At 41.4% G+C, this 21,761-nt stretch overlaps 1 protein-coding gene across 1 annotated transcript in view; it reads right to left on the bottom strand.

Annotated features, from left to right (window-relative positions):
- Nucleotides 1–21,761, bottom strand: part of KIF1B (kinesin family member 1B) — a 183,363-nt gene that overhangs the window by 154,042 nt on the left and 7,560 nt on the right. Inside the window, exon 2 of the mRNA XM_037730774.1 lies at nucleotides 9,937–10,117. Coding sequence (XP_037586702.1) covers nucleotides 9,937–10,042 — 106 coding nt within the window. The 5' untranslated portion in view covers nucleotides 10,043–10,117. The remainder of the gene's footprint in view (nucleotides 1–9,936; nucleotides 10,118–21,761) is intronic.

Here is a 21,761-nt window from a genome sequence, read left to right as displayed (position 1 = left end):
AAAAAAAAAAAAAAAAAAAAAAAAAAAAAAAGAAAAATAGCAACATTAAAATATTAGAAAATAATTTGTTCAGCAGCAGTGGAATAAAAAAATAGAAGCAAACTAAAAAACAGTACATATAACCCAATTACATAAAAATCTTAATATGTACAGGCCAGACGTGGCGGCTGACGCCTGTAATCCCAGTACTTTGGGAGGCTGAGGCGGGCAGATCACCTGAGGTCGGGAGTTCAAGACCAGCCTGACCAACATGGATGACCCTTGTCTTTACTAAAAATACAAAAAATTAGCCGGGTGTGGTGGTGCATGCCTGTAATCCCAGCTCCTAGGGAGGCTGAGGCAGAAGACTCGTTTAAACCTGGGAGATGGAGGTTGCAGTGAGCAGAGACCTCGCCACTGTACTCCAGCCTGGTGACAGAGTGAGACTCTTGTCCCAAAAAAAAAAAAAAAATCTTGACATGTGTAAAGTACAAGGAAAAGATTAGAGGAATATAGATCCAGATGTTAATGATCATTCTCTCTCAGTGGTAAGGTTAGGAATAATTTTGCTTCTGTCAGTATTCATCAAAACTGAAAGACCAGCAGATCACTTAAGCCGAAGAGTTTGGGCAACATGGTTTTTTGCGGAAACACTCTCTACAAAAAATACAAAAATTAGCCAGGTGTGGTGGCACACGACTGTGTTCCCAGCTACTGGAGAGGCTGAGGTAAGAGCACTGCTTGAGCCAGGGAGGGAGAAGCTACAGTGAGCCAAGATCACTCTACTGCACTCCAGCATGGGTGACAAAATGAGACCCTGTCTCATAAAAAATAAAAAACCTGAAAGAAAAAAAGTACCAAAAAGATCCATCAAAACGTAGCAGTACACTGTGGTTAAGGAGATAAGAATAGAGATGACTTTTCTTTCCCACTTTCTTATTATTCACAATGTACATAATTTATATGCATTTACATTTATTTTCATGTGGTTATAATAATTTATACTAGAAAAAGTATACAAACTTAAATGCATTACTTTCTTCTGTTTTTTTTTTTTTTTTTTTAACGGGGTCTGTCTCACCCAGGCTGGAGTGTATTGACACAAGCCTGGCGCACTGCAACCTTCACCTCCCAGGCTCAAGAAATCTTCCTACCTCAGCCTCCCGAGTAGCTGTGACCACAGGCATGTGCCACCATGCCCAGCTAATTTTTTTGTTTTTGGTAGAGACAGGGTTTCGCCACGTTGCCCAGGCTAGTCTCATACTCCTGTGCTCAAGCAATCTGCCCATCTCAGCCTCCCAAAGTGCCAAGATTACCAGCATGAGTTACCACACCTGGCCTAAATGCATTACTCACTATTTTTTTTTTTTTTTTTTTTTTTTGGAGAGTTTTGCTCTTCTTGCCCAGGATGGAGTGCAATGGCATAATCTCGGTTCACTGCAATCTATGCCTCCTGGATTCATGGGATTCTCCTCCCTCAGCCTCCCCAGTAGCTAGAATTACAGATGCCCACCACCACACCCAGTTAAGTTTTGTATTTTTAGTACAGATGTGGTTTCACCATGTTGCCCAGGCTGGTTTCGAAATCCTGACCTGAGGTGATCTGCCTGCCTTGGCCTCCCAAAGTGCTGGGATTACAGGCATGAGCCACCATGCCAAGCCTAAATGCATTACTTTCTAAACTCTTCCTTTCCAAATCTCCACTTTGCCCTTCTTCCATGCCAAATTTTCTTTCTTATTTCCTGAAACAGTGTCTCACTCTATTGCCCAGGCTAGAGCACAGTGGCACAATCATGGCTCACTGCAGCCTTGACCTCCAGGGCTCAAGTGATCCTCTCACTTTAGCCTCCCTAGTAGCTGGGACTATAGGTGTGCACCAGCTAACTTTTTTGTATTTTTTGTAGAGACAGGGTTTCACCATGTTGCCCAGACTGGTCTCAAACTCCTGGACTCAAGCAATCCTGCTGCCTCAGCCTTCCAAAGTGCTGGGATTATAGGAATTGAGTCACTGCACCCAGCCCCAAATTTTCATTGTTTTTTTTTTAAGCTCCCAGGCTGGAGTGCAGTGGCGCAATCTCGGCTCACTTCAACCTCTGCTGCCTGGGTTCAAGTGATTCTCCTGCTTCAGCCTCCCAAGTAGCTGGGATTACAGGTAAATGCCACCATGCCCAGCTAATATTTTTCGTATTTTTAGTAGAGATAGAGTTTTAGCATCTTGGCCAGGCTGGTCTTGAACTTGTCTCAGTCTCCCAAAGTGCTGGGATTACAGGCCTGACCCACCACACCTAGCCCAAATTTTCAATAGTGGACATGAAATCATTCTTTCTATCAGTTATGCTGCGTAGCATTTGGTTTAGAAATGTATGTGTCAATGAAAAAGCCTTATAAGACATATAATGTGAGCAATAAACGGGAAAAAAAAAAATCAGGGCTACTTCTATCCCAACCAAGATTGGGCACGGGGGGGAAAAAAAATCCTGGCAAAGGAAGGTTGATAAATATATGAATGAGATTCACCAAGGGGCAAGAGACAATCTATGGGTAAAAATAAAGCAAAATATCACAGTTCAGTCACTTGACAGAATGTACCTCATATTATAATTGAAAACCAATTTCATCTACCTCCTGTTTTGTAGTGCATTTATACAGGTTTAATGTCTCCAGATTTACACAAATAACCTAAACATAAATGTGAGCAGTTAGATCATTAACTCTGGCTCATTTCCCTTTTTACTAAGTAATTAGACATTAAGAAATGCTTCTAAAGTGGGAGAACCTTGGCATATAATGGGATATTATTGAACAGAGCCATTTGTATGCGCTTGGGACTCCAAAATGTCAAGGCAGTAACATTTATTTGTACCATGGAAAATATTTCCTCCAAGACCAGAAAGTGCTTAAATAAAATAGCTACTACTTCTCAGTTTTCCAATTTAGCACATTCCCTAAAGTACTCTTCATACTCTTCTACTTTTTCATAAAAGAGTTTATGGCAGAAACATTCTAGTGCACTCCATCTGCAATCAGTTACAATCCTTGTGAGCAGCAGTCCAGGCCAGCTTGCCAGCAAAGCAGCCTTTTTAATGTAGCTAACACATGTGTACAGCATATTCATTTCCAACAAGACTATGTTCAAAATGCATGCCCTCTTCCAGTCTAAGCCCAATGGTGTTTTTAAAAAAAGCCAATAATACTTTCTAAACATAGCACCTTTCACACAAATGCCTCTCTTAAAAAATCTCTCACTTAAAAATTATTTGGCATACATATTAGTCAAATTACTAAGAAATTGCCATAGAAGGCTGAAAACAGAAACAGAAAACAGAAGTAGAAAATGGAAAATGTCAAAATTCTATGGGAAAAAGTTTCTCATAACGATAGATATGACAGTTCTCATCTGATTAGTTGCTTTCCAAGAACAGATACCTTTCAAAGGAACCAAACTGACCATAATTCTGAGCCATGACAAAGTATTTTGCTAGAAAACTAACCCCAATTTTTGCAAGGCCAATTAACCTACTGAGGATTTTTGTTTCAGTAGAGTAATGCTGATTTAAAAGTCACAAATTTCTCCTGCAGAAATTGTACATGCAGGGAAACAATCTGTTATAGTCAGCTGAGGACAAGGAGTGCCATTATCTAGTCCTAACACTGCCACTAATAAGCTCTAATAAACTACAATTCTGAAATTTTCCCCAAATATACCTTACTCACTCCTCAAGGTCCAGCTTAAATGGGCATATCATCAATAAATCCTTATCTTTGCTCTTTGCCAAAGTCACACTTATACTTTTTTTTTTGAGATGGAGTTTTCCTCTTTTGCCCAGGCTGGAGTGCAGTGGCATGATCTCTGCTCACTACAGCCTCCACCTTCTGGGTTCAAGCAATTCTGCCTCAGTCTCCTGAGTATCTGGGATTACAGGAACATTTCACCACGGCCAGCTAATTTTTTGTATTTTTAGCAGAGATGGGGTTTCATCATGTTGGCCAGGCTGGTCTCAAACTCCTGACCTCAGGTGATCCACCCACCTTGGCTTCCCAAAGTGCAGGGATTACAGGCATGAACCACCATGCCTGGCTAATAGTCTTTTTTTTTTTTTCTTATTTTTTTTGGCAGGGTGCAGTGGCTCATACATATAATCCCAGCACTTTGGGAGGCCAAGGATTGCTTGAGCTCAGGAGTGGGAGAACAGCCTGGGCAACATGGTGAGACCCCAACTCTACTAAAAATACAAAAACATGTTGGGCGTAGTCCTGCACACCGGTGGTCCCAACTACTCAGGAGGCTGAGGTTGGGAGGATAGCTTGAGCCCAGTAGGCAGAAGTTGCAGTGAGCCAACATGGTGCCAGTGCACTCCAGCCTGGGTGACAAGAGTGAGGTCTTGTTTCAAAAAATAAAATAATAATCCTTTGTTATTGCAATTACCACTTTGATCCTGTATTGAAGTTATTTTGGCTGGGCATGGCGGCTCATGCCTATAATCCCAGCACTTTGGGAGGCCAAGGATCGCTTGAGCTCAGGAGTGGGAGAACAGCCTGGGCAACATGGTGAAACCCCATCTCTACTAAAAATATAAAACTCAGCCAGGCATGTTGACAGGTGCCTGTTATCCCAGCTACTTGAGAGGCTGAGGCAAGAGAATCACTTGAACCCAGGAGACAGAGGTTGCAGTGAGCCAAGATCATGGCACTGCACTCCAGCCTAGATGACAAAAGGAGACTGTCTCAAAAAAAAAACAAAAAAAAATTGCTTAAGGGCAGGGTCCCATGGTATAACTCTGTGATCCCTACAGCCTAACATTACAGCAAACTTTCAAAATGGATAGAAGGGAAGGAAAGGACAGTCCAGGCAGAGCAAAGCCCTCAGCCTATTCTCTAGAGAGATTTTGCACAGAGTATGGTGAAAAAGCCACTAGGCATTCAGCATTGTGCTTAGTGTGATCCACAGACTGGTTTTTACAATATAGTGCAATATAATAAAGCCTATTCTAACCAAACCGTTAATTACTTTTAATAAAAGCAAGCTCTCTATTTTTTTTATTTTTATTTTTAATCTTTTTTTAATTTTTTTTTTTTTTAATAGACGGGGTTTCACCATGTTGGTCAGGCTGGTCTTGAACTCCCGACCTCAGGTGATCCGCCCGCCTTGGCCTCCAAAGTGCTTGGATTACAGGCCTGAGTCACCACGCCTGGCCTCTTTTTAAATATTTTATCAAAAGATGTATCAATATTTTCAATAATTCTGGAGAGATTTTTGTGGGATATAAGCAAAAATTGGTGAACAGAACTTTTATTCTCACAAACTCTAAAACTGTATGGCCCTATTCTCAAAGGTGTGCAACTAGAAATATTTTTTTTTTTTTTTGAGAGGGAGTCTCACCATCACCAGGCTATAGTGCAATGGCATGACCCTGGCTCACTTGCAACCTCTACCTCCTGGGTTAAACCATTCTCCTGCCTCAGCTTCCCGAGTAGCTGGAATTACAGGCACCTGCAACCACACCTGGCTAATTTTTTTAATTAGTGGGGGGGGGGTGGTTCATCATGTTGGTCAGGCTGGTCTCTAACTCCTGACCTCAGGTGATCCACCCACCTCAGCCTCCCAAAGTGCTGGGACTACAGGCGTGAGCCACCAGGACCAGCAAAAATATGGCCTTTTAATACTCAATTTCTACTTAACGTTTTTAGTAAAATTTCCAACCCTATAAAGAAAGTAGCAACAGAATCCCAATCACTAATGAGAATATATCCCCATGACAACAGAGGTTTCTCCTGGATAAACAAGATGTTTGGTATGTGAAACATTATCACAAAGAGAAGTATTTAATAGTTTTTTTTTTTTTTTTTTGAGACAGTCTCACTTTGTCTCTAGGCTGCAATGCAGTGGCACAGTATCAGCTCACTGCAACCTCCGCCTCCTGGGTTCCAGCAATTCTCCTACCTCAGCCTCCTCAGTAGCTGGGATTACAGGCATGGGCCACCACACCCAGCTAATTTTCTTTTTTTTTTTTGAGACAGGGTCTCGCTCTGTTGCCCAGGCTGAAATGCAATGGCGGGATCTCAGCTCACCTGCAACCTCTAGCTCCCAGGTTCAAGCGATTCTTCTGCCTCAGCTTCCCAAGTAGCTGCGATTACAGGCACCTGCCATCACACCCAGCTAATCTTTGTATTTTTAGTAGAGACGGGGTTTCACCATGTTGGCCAGTCTGGTCTCAAACTCCCGACCTCAGGCACTCCAGCTGCCTTGGCCTCCCAAAGTGCTGGGATTACAGGCGTGAACCACCATGCCCAGCCTATTTTTTGCATTTTTTACTACAGACAGGGTTTCACCATGTTGGCTAGGCTGAACTCGAACTCCACACTTCAAGTGATCTGCCCACCTCAGCCTTCCAAAGTGCTGAGACTACAAGCGTGAGCCACCACGCCCAACCTACTTAATAGTATTTTTTGGAATTGGTTCTTGCTCTTGATTCAAGATTTCCTAAAGTCCACCTTTCAAAGGAACTTGTGACACATACCAGCATATTCAGAGCCAATACCAACACCCAAAATGCCTCCAAACTAAGTTATAATAATTAAATACGTTTTTCACAGAGAGAAATGACAGGCTCAATAATAAGGGTTTAGTTATATACTATATAAAACTTAATCATTCAAATGAAGAATAATGAAATAGTTTTTAAAAAATGACATTTAAGAACATAAACATTTAACTAATATGCTGTCTAGTTCAATTATGAGTCTAACTGAAACTTTCAGGAGCAAATGATCAATAATGACTTCTTCTTTTTTTTTTTTTTTTTTTTTGAGACGGAGTTTCGCTCTTGTTACCCAGGCTGGAGTGCAATGGCGCGATCTCGGCTCACCGCAACCTCCGCCTCCTGGGTTCAGGCAATTCCCCTGCCTCAGCCTCCTGAGTAGCTAGGATTACAGGCACACGCCACCATGCCCAGCTGATTTTTTTATATTTTTAGTAGAGACGGGGTTTCACCATGTTGACCAGGATGGTCTCGATCTCTTGACCTCGTGATCCACCCGCCTCGGCCTCCCAAAGTGCTGGGATTACAGGCTTGAGCCACCGCGCCCGGCCGAATAATGACTTCTTAAAACCAGCTTTTGCTGGGTACAGTCACTCATGCCTGTAATCCCAGCACTTTGGGAGCCTGAGGCAGGTCAATCACCTGAGGTCAGGAGTTTGAGACCAGCGTGGCTAACATAATGAAACCCTGTCTCTACTAAAAATACAAAAATTAGCCAGGTATGGTGGTGGGCACCTGTAATCCCAGCTACTTGTGAGGCTGAGGCAGGAGAATCACTTGAACCTGGGAGGTGGAGGTTGCAGTGACCTGAGATCATGCCACGCACTCCAGCCTGGGCAAGAGAGTGGTACTCTGTCTCAGAAAAGGAAAAAAAGAAAAAAAAACTTTATAGAGATATAATTTATATATCATAAAGTTCACCAGTGTAAACTATACAATTCAACGTTGACTTTTGCATCTCTTTTTCTTTGACAATTTTTCATAGGATACAACTCACAGAACTGTTGGCACTATTGACACAGAAGAGTGAAATACAATGGTACAGCTGCTTAATCTTCTACTTTTTTTTTTTAATATACATGGAATCTCAAAAACAAACAAAAAAAAACAACCTTTTTTTTGAGACAGGGTCTTGACTCTGTTGCCCAGGCTGGAGTGCAGTGACATGAACACAGCTCACTGCAGCCTCAACTCTTGGACTCAAGTGATCCTCCTGCCCTGGCCTCCCAAAGTGCTGGGATTACTGGCATGAGCCACCACACTCAGCCTTCAATTTTTTTATTAAATAAAAAGATTGTTGCAGCCAGACATGGTGGCTCACGCCTGTAATCCCAGCACTTTGGGAGGCCAAGGCACGTGGATCACAAGGTCAGGAGATAGTGACCATCCTGGCCAACATGGTGAAACCCCATCTCTACTAAAAATACAAAAATTAGCTGGGCATGGTGGTGCCTGCTTGTAATCCCAGCTACTCAGGAGGCTGAGGCAGGAGAATTGCTTGAATCCAGGAGGCGGAGGTTGCAGTGAGCCAAGATCATACCTGGCGAAAGAGTGAGACTTTGTCTCAAAAAAAAAAAAAAAAAAAGAAAGAAAGGATTGTTGCACTTCTTCTCCAAGAAAACACCAAATGGTGGATGACACCAGTGTTGCGGGTGGGGGCAGCGCTGAGATGGGGAATGCGGTGGCTTCCGGGGATGCTTCGGCAGTGGCATCCAGAGCTAGGGTTGTGGCCGTAGACAGGGCCAGGGCCGAGGCCACAGAGCTCGTGGGGGCAAGGCCAAGGATAAGGAATGGATGCCTGTCACCAAGCTGGGCCGGATCAAGGACATGAAGATCAAGTCCCTGGAGATCTACCTCTTCTCCCTGCCCATCAAGGAATCTGAGATCACTGACTTTTTCCTGGGGGCCTTTCTCAAGGATGAGGTTTTAAAGATTATGCTGGTGCAGAAGCAGACCCATGCCAGCCAGCGTGCCAGGTTCAAGGCGTTTGTTGCCAATGGGGACTACAATGGCCATGTCGGTCTGGGTGTTAAATGCTCCAAGGAGGCAGCCACTGCCATCGCGGGCCATCACCCTGGCCAAGTTCTCCATGGCTCCCGCGCACAGAGGCTACTGGGGGGAACAAGGTCATCAAGCCCCACATCATCCCTTGCAAGGTGACAGGTCGCTGCAGCTCTGTGCTAGTGCGCCTCTGTGCTGGTGCACCTCATCCCCGCACCCAAGGGTACTGGCATCATCTCAGCACCTGTGCTCAGGAAGCTGCTCATGATGGCTGCTATTGACTGCTACACCTCAGCCAGGGGCTACGCTGCCATCTTGGGCAACTTCACCAAGGCCACCTTTGATGCCATCTCTAAAATCTACAGCTATGTGATCCCCAGCCTCTGGAAGGAGACTGTATTCACCAAGTCTCCCTATCAGGAAATCACTGACCATCTTGTCAAGACTCACACCAAAGTCTCTGTGCAGAAGACCCAGGCTCCAGCTGTGGCTACAACATAGGGTTTTTATACAACAAAAATAAAGTGAATTAATCCTGAAAAAAAAAAAAAAAAGATTGTTGCAAGCCCTGTCAAGTTCAGAGAAGCATATAAGCAATGGAATGTTCAAAGTTGTATGTGAATTACCTGAAATGTGGGCTGCAATATCTAGCTAGATTTTTGTGGAACAAACATTTCCACCAGTGGACTCCTCTACACGGAATATTGGCAAACGGAGCACAAGCTAATAAGATTAGAATGTGTACTTCAGCAATAACTTGTGCCTGAAAGGGTGATGATTCTGTTGTATCACAAAATTACAGATTTAAAGACAGCAGAGCCTACCTCTATTTTAATCAATAATTTTCCTATAGATCCATATCAAGTAATTTGGTAGTATAGGTATAAAAGAAAACAGCCTAAGTCATTTTTCATCTAAGCAATTCTATAGAGAAACTCTGAAGTAATTACTGATAATTTTAGTAATAATGTATAAGTTTACTATATATTAAATCCATTGTTCAACTCAAAAAACCACTGAGAAGTTCTAAGATCATCTCGGCAAACTCAGGTATTATTTAAAATCTGAAAAGAAAAACAATGAATCTTGCAGCCTCAATAGGTATATTTCACATTAGGACTCAGCAAAAAGCACTGTTCACACCTTTATTAAGATTTCAACTTAATAAGCATAAACACTTGCTAAATTAGTTCAGTTATTCAGGATTTCTCAACTGTACAGAGTAAAATAAATAGTCCATATTTAAACATACTACAATAAATACCATGGAGGGGAAAACATTCAATGGATCACTCAGAATAGCAAAATTCAAAGTGTTAACATAGAAATGCTCATCTATTCTGAACAAAGCATGAAGACAGGGTAAAGAGGAAAGGAAAATAAGATACACAGCTGAGAGAAAACAATATGTACTCACTGGTCGAGTTGCCTTGCATCTGAATGATGCATTTGGATTCCTTGCTGGTCTCTCGAGAATTGAAGGGCCTTACCCGGACAGCCACCTTCACTGAGGCTCCCGACATTTTAATGGCCTTGTTATATGTATGCAGTCCAGAAATAAAGAATCAAATCTTCTTTTGAAGTTATATCCAAGTTTCCTTTAAAAAGAAAAAAATTCCATACAAGGTAGTCAGAGTTAAAGCAAGCATGTGCTAATTTAAGTATAAGAACTCTATCTTAGTTCTACTTCTGTTTCCATTTATAGTTCTATTTTGTTTCCATTTATTCACCCCTTTTCTCCTGTGCAAATCTTTTTTAGAGACGGTGTCCTGTTATGTTGCCCAGGCTGGTCTTGAACTCCTGGGTTCAAGTGATCCCCCTGCCTCAGTCTCCCAAGTAGCTCAGACTACAGGCACACACCACTGAGCCTAGCCCCCCCTACAAATCTTATGTTGCAAACAGTAAATTATTAAATAGAAAATTAAAGACTAAAAGTTGTTTTCCTTTTCTATTATCTCTTTCTTATATCTAAAAAGTCCCTACTTATTAATAAAAAACATAATTACAAAGTAACAGGTATCTCTCTCTCTCTCTCTCTCTCTCTGTGTGTGTGTGTGTGTGTATGTGTGTGTGTGTGTGTTTCTGGATAGATCTTCAATAATATATGAAAAACACAAAATGCTTATTTGTTAAAGAAGTTCCTTAAACAAATAACTTTCCATCTGTAAATCACTTACTACTTTTCTTTAAAGAAGTACATTGGGCCAGGCACAGTGGCTCATGCCTATAATCCCAGCACTTTGGAAAGCTGAGCTGGGCGGATCACTTGAGGTCAGGAGTTCGAGACCAGCCTGGCCAAGATGGTAAAACCCCATCTCTACTAAAAATACAAACAAAAATTAGCCAGGCATGGTGGTGCAAGCCTGTGATCCCAGTTACTCTGGAGGCTGAGGCAGGAGAATTGCTTGAACCTGAAAAGCGGAGGCTGCAATGAGCAGAGATACCACTACTGCACTCCACCTGGTCAACAGAGCAAGATGCCATCTAAAAAAAAAGTGCACTGAACTCTCTACACATTATTTATAGTTTCAAGCATTTGGTTACATGATGTATATATTGTGTCACTAAATAGCAAAAGACAAAGAAACTTTCTAGTCAATTCCTTTAACTATGTAGTGATTTCTTTAACTTCAAAGATCCCTCGGATATGCCACTGACTCATGGCAGAGTCAAATCCATTACACTTCATTACTGAATGAAGTAATAGGAAAAATGTGAACATTTTTTAGAGGAATAATTTCCCTTCCCATAAAACAAAATCAACACTATTGTGTGACAAGAATCCAAATAAGTAACTTTTTCTTTTTTTTGAGACGGAGTCTCACTCTGTCACCGAGGCTAAAGTGCAGTAGCGCCAGGTGATTCTTCTACCTCAGCCTCCCGAGTAGCTGAGACTATAGGCATGTGCCACCATGCCCGTAATCTCAGCTACTCGGGAGGCTGAAGTGGAGAATTGTTTGAACCCAAGAGGCAGAGTTTGTAGTGAGCCGAGGTCACGCCACTGCATTCCAGCCTTGGCGATAGAATTAGACTCTGTATCCAAAAAAAAAAAGAAAGAAAAAAAGAAACAATCAATTTTTCTTGTCAGGAGAAACTCCACACTCTATCCAATAAAAAACTTTTTCAAGAATAACCAAACAAAAGATATAAAAAAGAAAAGTATTTACAAATCCAATTATCAGGAACCCACAATAGAACTTAAATCTGACCAATATTTTTTCCAGATAATTAAGAATGCTAACCTCCAACTACACAACACTGTAACCAATGAGTTCCCAAGAAAAGAAAAAATAAAATAAAAACCAAAGTCACTCTCTACCTCAATGCCCTACTGTCCAGGCTGGAGTACAGTGGCACAATCATGGCTCACTGCAACCTTGAACTCCTAGGATCAAGCAATCCTCCCACCTCAGCCTCCCAAATAGCTGTGACTACAAGCACACACCAACACACCCAACTAATACTTCATTTTATTTGTAGAGACAAGGTCTTGTTATGTTGCCTGGTCTGTTCTCAAATGCTTGCCTTAGCCTCCCAAAGTGCTGGGATTAATTACAGGTGTGAGCCACCACTTCTGGCCCCTTATTTTCTTAATAGCATCACTGCTATTTGAAATTCTTGTTTTTTGGAGCATGTCCATTGCCCAACTCTCACACTGTCTGTCTGTCTTTCTATCACCAGAAAGCTCAGAGACCTCATGTCTTGTTTGCTAGCATTTAGAACAAATAATACCTGACGTAAGAACTCAGTAAATGTTGAAGAAATGAATTAATGAAATATATTTCCCAGTTGTGAGAATGATCTGTTTAAGTCCTTTGCCTAGTTTACTGATTTTTTTGTTTTTGTTTCAAATGTTTACATTTTTAATAATAATGTTTTTCTATTTGCTACAATTTTTTTTCTAGTCTGTTTCCCATTTTACATTAAACTGATCGTTCACCAGGCGCAGGGGCTCACGCCTGTAATCCCAGCACTTTGGGAGGCCGAGGCGGGTGGATCACAAGGTCAAGTGATCGAGACCATCCTGGCCAACATAGTGAAACCCCGTCTCCACTAAAATACAAAAATTAGCTGGGCGTGGAGGTGCAGGCCCGTAGTCCCAGCTATTAGGGAGGCTGAGGCAGGAGAATTGCTTGAACCTGGGAGGCGGAGGTTGCAGTGAGGGGAAATCACACCACTGCACTCCAACCTGGCCCCTGGTGACAGAGTGAGACTCTGTCTCAAAAATAAATAAATAAATAAATAAATAAATAAATAAATAAAATAAACTGATCGTTTTTTAAATATAAAATATTTTTGTGATCACATGTGTCAAATGAAACCTTAGCATTATTAACCTTCCCAAGCAATGTAGCATGACTTACATCCATAAGTTGAGTAATATGCCAAGAGAATGAATGAAGCATTCAGGAAGAGCAAGACATAAAACACACTGCAACCTCCCAGAATTCCCTTTGAAATACAGCCATCATCTCCACTGTCCTCATGTCCGAAAACCCATTATCTTCTCCCCTAAACTAGGAATCTCTGCCAATCTTCCCTTGACTATCAATAGCATTCTCCCAGGCCCCAATACCATAAATCCTGGAGTCATCTTTGTCACTACTCTTTGAAACCTTGTATTATTACCAACATTATTCATAAAATACCATATGGAAACTTTTAAGATATGAAGTTGCTTTATTCTATCCCTCCCTTCCTGTCATTCCAACTGACATTACCTTAATCCATGTCCTTACTATCACATACCTAGGTTACTTGCAGTAGCAAGTAACAAGTACCTGGAATGTTCTTTGAGCTTTTAGTCTTTGATCCAGTAGTTCTTAAACAGGGTTGTGCAAAACAGAATGACAGGAGGGTCTTTTGAAAAACAAAGGCGTCTAGACTCCCCTAGTCTGGTATTCAACAGTTTTCAGACAGGCTCCAGGTTTGGATTTGTTGGTGTGGTTTAATTTTCAAAGATTAAGTTACAAACATCCAGCTAAGAACCACTGCTTGAACCTGTGGCAAGATCACCCCTGCAAAGCATGACTTTTTCAATGTCACTTTTAATTACAAGAATGTTCTCTTGTTCCTAATATGTTTTTTTTTAAAAAAAAAAAAAAAGACTGCAAATTGATTTTTAAAAATCAAATCTATAAATTCACAAGTTTATGATACTTTTTTAAAAAACTTCATTAATAGATGATTGGTTATAGAGGGAAAAAAATCATTATTCCCAAAACAGCAAATAAAACAGAATTAAGTATACATCTAGTCTGTATAGCCTGTATAAAATATTCTAGTATAACCAAATAGTCAATGAGGGTAATTTTTTTTTTTTGAGACAGAGTCTTCCTCTGTCACCCAGGCTGGAGTGCAGTGGCGTGATCTTGGCTCAATGCAATCTCCACCTCCTGGGTTCAAGTGATTTTCCTGCCTCAGCTTCCCAAGTAGCTGGGGAACAGGCGCCCACCACCATACCCAGCTAATTTCTGTACTTTTAGTAGAGATGGGGTTTCACCACGTTGGCCAGGCTGGTCTCAAACTCCTGACCTCAGGTGATCTGCCCACCTCTGCTCCTCAAAGGGCTAGGATTACAGGTGTGAACCACCGCACCCGGCTGAGGGTTAAGTCCTTCACGAAAAATTCTAGCTAATAAATGTAGAAGAAATGAAAGAATTAAAATGTTACCTTTTCCCAAACCCCCCTTTTTTTTTTGAGACAGAGTTTTGCTTGTCACCCAGGTTGGAGTGCAGTGGCACGATCTCGGCCCACTGAAGCCTCAATCTCCAAGGTTCAAGCAATTCTCCTGCCTCAGCCTCTCAAGTAGCTGGGATTACATGCGCACGACACCACGCCTGGCTAATTTTTGTGTTTTTAGTAGAGATGGCGTTTCACCATGTTGGCCAGGGTTGTCTCGAACAAAAGAAATACACAGCTTAGTAAGTATTCTTGCCCCACTCCCCTTAAAATAAAAATGTTTTTAAAAGCTAAGCACTGAATAAAACCAAGCTTTAGATCTGACTACCAGTTTAGAAGACATAAAGGAAGGAAAGAAGCAACTCAGATGACACATCAAAGACATCAAAGAGGTAATAAGGCAAATGTAGAATATGAAACAATCTACAAAACAAATTAGCCAGTTTCTTCAAATAGCATAATTGGGGAGAGAGTGTTATAAAAAAGACTTGCGTTATTTATCAACCAAGTACGATGAGTTTTCAATCAAGAAAATGTGTAAAATACTTTTTTTTTTTTTTTTCCAAGAGACAGGTTCTCACTCTGGTTACCCAGGCTGAGGAGCACACTGGCACGATCTCAGCTTACTGCAGCCCAACCTTCTGGGTTCAGGTGATTCTCCCACCTCTGCCAGTAGCTGGGATTACAGGCACATGCCACCACACCTGCCTGGCTAATTTTTTTATTTTTATATTTTTAGTAGGGGCAGGATTTCGCTATGTTGCCCAGGCTGGTCTCGAACTTCTGCACTCATGCAATCTGCCACTCAGCCTCTGAGTGCTGGTATTACAGGTGTGAATCACCATGCCTGGCCTAAAAATAAATTTTTTAGATAATCAGGGTAGTCTGAAGATAGGCTGGGTAGTAGATGATATTAAGGAATTTGTTAGGGGATGACAGAATAAGATTGCCAAAATGTTGATAGCTGTTGAATACTGTAGATATTTAAATTTTAAAAAACAAAACTTTCTTTTGTGTTCTACCTAAGACGTACCAAAGTGTTCAATGCTATAAACAAGACAAGAAGGGCTGAAACCTCCTTAGTGGGCTTTAGATATAAAGTACTATGTATTTTGAACTATGAACCAAAACATTAACATCTCTAATACCTCACGTCCCCACACATACATTTTTCTATAGACTACTTGACTCCTCTACCTAGTTTTATCCTTCCAGCATTTCATTCAACCTCACACAACTAAAGCCAAAACACCTCTCCCCCAAACACCAGCTCTTTCACTTCCTTTCTATTTCTTTTTAATGTTCTCATCATTCTGCTGTTCCCACACAAAACAGGCTGGGTACTGTGACTCACGCCTGTAATCCCAGCACTTTGGGAGGCCGAGGCAGGCAGATCAGAAGGTCAGGAGATTGAGACCATCTTGGCTAACACAGTGAAACATTGTCTCTACTAAAAATACAAAAAATTAGCCAGATGTGGTGGCACAGGTCTGTAATACCAGCTACTCGGGAGGCTGAGGCAGGAGAATCACCTGATCACAGGAGGCAGAGGTCACAGTGAGCCAAGATCACCCCGCTGCACTTCAGCCTGGGCAACAGACCAAGACTCCGTCTCAAAAAAAAAAAAAAAAAAAAAAATCATGACCACACTACACTCTGGCTCACACATGCTAATAATTCTGGCACTTTGGGAGGTCAAGGCAGGCAGATGGCTTGAACCCAGGAGTTCAAGACCAGCCCAGGCAACATGCAAAACCCTATCTCTACAAAAAAATACAAAAATGAGATGGACATGATGGTGTCCTAATAATATCTATCCTTTTTCGAAGTGAGATATTGATCGATATCTCTGTAGATATATCTATATCGATCGATATAGGTATCTCACTTATCTCTCTATCTATAGGTATCTAGGTATCTATACAGATCTATATATATATGTTTTTGGGAAAGTAATTAAAAATACATATATATATATATATTTTTTTTAAAATTACTTTCCCAAAACAACCAAGCCTAAATATTTTTTTCTGATTTAACTGTCCTGTGGTAAAACTTGCAACCATCTTCACAATTTAGTGAAAATTTTATCCAGTCATTGAAAGCTACAGTTAAATCAACTACAGAAAGTTATTCTCTTACTTCTCCACTACTATAAACAGTATCTCTTTCATAATAGACATCCAACAAAGACTTACAGCTTCAAAACTCCCTGCTCCTTTAAAGAATTACTTATGTAAATCTGAAATCAAGTTTAAAATCCAGCAAGAAACAATAATTTTACAAAGTTGTTTTTTTTTTTTTTTTTTTTTTTTTTGGAGACCGAGTCTTGCTCTGGCGCTCAAGCTGGAGTGCAATGGTGCAATCTCGGCTCACTGCAACCATCGCCTCCTGGGTTCAAGCAATTCTCCTGCTTAAGCCTCCCGAGTAGCTGTGATTACGGGTGTGTGCCACCACTCCCGGCTAATTTTTTGCATTTTTAGTAGAGATGGGGTTTCACCGTGTTAGCCAAGATGGTCTCGATCTCCTGACCTTGTGATCTGCCTGACTCGGCTTCCCAAAGTGTCATATTATAGGCGTGAGCCACTGCGTCCGGCCTACAGAGTATTTTTAAGAAGTTAAAGGAAAACAACACTTCCTAATAATTAGCAAAAAAAAAATACATCTTCCAAGTTTTGAAAGCCAGAGCAGAAAGGTAGGTAGGAAGGGTAACCATACATAATCTAAATCACTTACACAGCCTGAGTTCTAAACTGTTCCTCTGACCAGTTTTCCTTATGACATACTATTAGAAGCATTAGGAAAGCGGAATGGAGCAAAAATTCCAGAAGCATTCACTAATATTAAAGAGACAATAATACATTTAGGTCTAATTCATTTGAATTTTTCTCAATTTTTGTCCAATTGCTTAATTTTGACCTTGTGGAATTCCCACTTGCCCTCAAAGGCACTTTGGTCTTCTAAGGAAAAGACTCAAACTGATCTTTTAGCAAAGTGAGAAACAAGAATGAAATAATACTAGTTTTTTGGTTGGTTTGTGTTTCTAACATCCCTTTTCTATAGAAAGCAGTCAGGATTATATTCTTTAAAAAATGATCAGTTCATGTCATTTCTTCTCCTTAAAAACCTTCACTTAAACGGCCAGGCACAGTGGCTCAGGTCTGTAATCCCAGCACTTTGGGAGGCCAAGACAGGTAGATCACAAGCTCAGGAGTTCAAGACCAGCCTGGCCAAGATGGTGAAACCTCATCTCTACTAAAAAGACAAAAATTATCCAGGCATTGCGGCAGGCGCCTGTAATCCCAACTACTCAGGAGAGGCTGAGGCGGAGAATTGCTCAAACCCAGGAGGCAGAGGTTGCAGTGAGCCAAAATCACGCCACTGCATTCCAGCCTGACAACAGACGGAGACTAGGTCAAATAAAAACAACAACAACAACAAAACCCTTCACTTGGCTGCCACAGCCTCAGAGCATAACCTAAAAGTTCAAGGGCCTCCACAATCCAACCTACTTCCCCAGTCTCGGCTTTCCTTCCCCAACTCTCAGCCTCCTTCTCCACTAGCCACCACCTTCCTACACTATACACATGGGATTTCTAGAAGCCCAGTCTCCCTTCTCAACCTACTACAAGTCCACATCTTTCAAAGACAAGGTCAAATGAGACCATGGAGCAAGAAGCATGAATTCATTCCTTAATAAAAAGGCATACCCTCTTTTTTCTCTGCTCCCTAACACTGCTCTACCGATTCCTCACTTTTCCATTTTTTTCATTCTGCCCCTATGTTGCAGTCAGCACTTCACTTAACTCTCATATACTGATATTTTTATTCAGTACTTTTTTTTAGAATTAAACAGAAATCTGGTCTTTTAAATTTCATATTAGAATTAGCCAGGCGTGGTGGTACCCGTGTGTAGACCCAGTTACTTGGAAGGCTGAGGTATGAGAATGGCTTGAGCCTGGGAGGCAGAGGTTGCAGTGAGCCACGATTGCATCACTGCACTCCAACCTGGGCAACAGAGCAAGACTGTCTACATAAATTCAATATTAGCACCGTTTGTTATACAAAATTTATAACAAGTAGCTATTCAAAAGATAATCTTTTCCCCTGAATTACATTTTAAAGCATAGATTTTAATTTAAAAAACGAATGGGTACTGAAAAATAAATGTTTGTAGCTAGAGATCACTTTTTGAGATTCTATGAAAAAGTGCTTCTTATATCACATTTTTGCATCTCTCAGTCCAATACTTTTCATGAAGACCAAACAGGTTTTAGGGCCAAACAATAGTTACTGATAAAATGGCCCCCAAAAATTTAAGAATTGTGGTGTGTGTATGCAAGCGCACATGTAGTCTCTATCTATTCTTGATTTTTGACACTATAGATAAAAGTCATCCATGGGCCATGCTGTGGAAGTTCAAAATGAATCATGTATTAGAAAAGCAGGCCGGGCGCAGTGGCTCACGCCTGTAATCCCAGCACTTTGGGAGGCCGAGGCGGGTGGATCACGAGGTCAAGAGATCAAGACCACCCTGGCCAACATGGTGAGACCCTGTCTCTACTAAAAATACAAAAATTAACTGGGCATGTTGGTGCACACCTGTAGCCCCAGCTACTTGGGAGGCTAAGGCACGAGAATGGCTTGAACCCAGGAGACGGAGGTTGCAGTGAGCTGAGATCACACCACTGCCCTCTAGCCTAGCAACAGAGAGAGAGACTCTGTCTCTTGACCTTGTGATCCGCCCAACTTGGCCTCCCAAAGTGATGGGATTACAGGCGTTAGCCACTGCCTTCTTTTTCTTTTAACTACTATCTAGCCAGGCAGGGTGACTCATGCCTGTAATCACAGCACTTTGGGAGGCTGAAGTGGGTGGATCACCTGAGGTCAGGAGTCCGAGACCTCCTGGCCAACATGGTGAAACCCCATCTCTACTAAAAATACAAAACTTAGCTGGGCTTGGTGGCATGCGCCTATTATTCCAGCTACTCAGGAGGCTGAGGCAGAAGAATAACTTGAAACTGGGAGGTGGAGGTTGCAGTGAGCCAAGATGGCGCCACTGTGCTACAGCCTAGGTGACAAGAGTGAAACTCCATCTCAAAAAGAAAAAAAGGGTTCTCACTTTTTCACCCCCCAGGATGGAGTGCAGTGGTGTGATGGAAGCTCATGGCAGCCTCAAACACCTTGGCTCAAGCAATCCTTTCACCTCGGCCTCAGGAGTAGCTGGGCTACACTCATGCATCACTACCCTGTTTATTTTTTTATTATTATTATTTTTTAAATGTATTTGAAGAACATTTCTTCCTTTTACTTAAAGAACCTGTTGAAAACATTTAGTACCTATCTGTCTGTCTATCTATCTATCTATCTATCTATTGAGACAGTCTCACTCTGTTGCCCAGGCTGGAGTACAGCGGAACAATCACAGTTCACTGCAGCCTCACTCTCCGAGGCTCAAGCAATCCTCCTCACTCAGCCTCTGGAGTTGCTGGAACTACAGGCACATGCCACCACACCTAGCTAATTTTATTTTTAACAGAGATGAGGTCTTGCTTCACTGCCAAGGCTGATCTCAAACAATTGGGTGCAAACAATCCTCTCACCTCAGCCTTCTAAACCGCTGGGATTAGAGATGTGAGCCACTGTGCCCAGCCCTAGTATGCATCTCTTTGTATCAGGATGTTTAAACCAACTTTCTCTTAGAACATCTTTAGAATTTAATACTAGGGGAAAAAAGTTTCTCTTGACAAATATTAGGCTTTCGTTTACCAGAATGAAAACTGTACAATTTATCTTTCTCTTTTTGCAATGAATTCCATGTTTCCAAATTAAATTACAATAGCCACATTAGCCTAGGCAACCTATATATTTACTTTTTCTTCTTGTTACATATTTATTTCTTTATTTATATTTTAATAGCCTTACTGTATATATATTTGTGGTAAAATGCTCAAATCCTTCCTAGAAGTAGTAACTGGTACAAATTATAAATATATAAAAACATCCTGTAATAGCCTATTCTGCTATTTAACATTGGAAATATGTCATATAGTCAAAGTTCTAGTTCCTAAAAACAAATAAAACCAAATAACTCAGCAAGCTTTTAAAAGTTACACAAAGATTGGCCAGGCATGGTGGCTCATGTCTGTAAGTTCCTCCATGGCAAGGAGGTTTATCTTTTTTGTTCACTGACTTTTCCCCCCAGGAACTACCTGTTTCATTGTAGGCACCCAGTAAATAAAGTGTGAATAAAGTTGAATAAAGTATAGAAATGTGTAAATCTTTCCTATTATAAATAAACGATGGGGAAGGAAAAGCTTTCCTTCATTTCTGTTCCTTCACTTTAGAAGGCCGAGGCATGCGGATCACTTGAGGTCAGGAGTTTTGAGACCAGTCTGGCCAACATGGTGAAAACTAAAATACAAAATTTTAGTTTTGTCTCTACTAAAAATACAAAAATTAGCTGGGTATGGTGGTGCATGACTGTAATCCCAGCTACTTGGGAGGCTGAGGCAGGAGAATCACTTGAACCTGGGAGATGAAGGCTGCATTGAGTTGAGGTCGCACCACTGCACTCTAGCCTGGGCAACAGGGCGACACTCTGTCTAAAAAATAAATAAATAAATAACGTTACACAAAGATTTGTGTTGAATGAATTTAATAGCCATGTGAGTGGCTAGAAAAATCGCAGGTTCAGAAGACTGAAACCAGCCCACAAACAGAAGTAGCCAAAAGTTCAAGGAAGAAAAAAACAAAATGAATAATATACTTAATACGGCAAAAGTGTGAAGTGTGCCCCCTGGTTTCGGCAATAAAGGCTGGAAACCAGAGCAAGGGCAGTATCCATGAAGTAGGGGGCAGGAGGGGACACTGAAGCCAGTCTATAGTGAGTTGGCATGAAAGTGGGAAATGCCAGTATCCATGATACTACCAGAGCCTGGCTATGATGAGCAGTAGAAAGCAAATGGGAATGAAGGATTTTATTGGAAGGAACAGAAATGAAGGAAAGCTTTTCCTTCCCCATCGTTTATTTATAATAGGAAAGATTTACACATTTCTATACTTTATTCAACTTTATTCACACTTTATTTACTGGGTGCCTACAATGAAACAGGTAGTTCCTGGGGGGAAAAGTCAGTGAACAAAAAAGATAAACCTCCTTGCCATGGAGGAACTTATATTCTAGTAGGGAGAGGGAGGACAATAAAAATAATAAATCAGCTGTAGAGAATAGAGAATGTAATCAGCATGATGAGGGGGGAGGAGTACAAAGTCAGGGGGATCAAGAGTATGGTGGGAAGAAGTGCTGTACAGGTGCGTAAATGAGGTCAGGGTGGGCCTGCTGATGTGCTGAGATTGAAGCAAAGACTTGAAAGAGGTGATGCAGTTAGCCAAGCAGATTTTGGGGAATAGTATTCCAGGCAGAAGAAAGAGTAAGAGTGGCCAGGTACCAGGGCTCACACCAATAATCTCAGCACTGTGGGAGGCTGAGGTAGATGGATTACCTGAGGTCAAGAATTCGAGACCAGCCTGGCCAACATGGTGAAACCCTGTCTCTAC

This window comes from Cebus imitator, unplaced genomic scaffold (assembly GCF_001604975.1).
Source record: "Cebus imitator isolate Cc_AM_T3 unplaced genomic scaffold, Cebus_imitator-1.0 Scaffold15, whole genome shotgun sequence".
Taxonomy (NCBI): domain Eukaryota; kingdom Metazoa; phylum Chordata; class Mammalia; order Primates; family Cebidae; genus Cebus; species Cebus imitator.
Note: the sequence above shows the minus strand (reverse complement) of the source record. Positions and strands in the feature narration are given on the sequence as shown.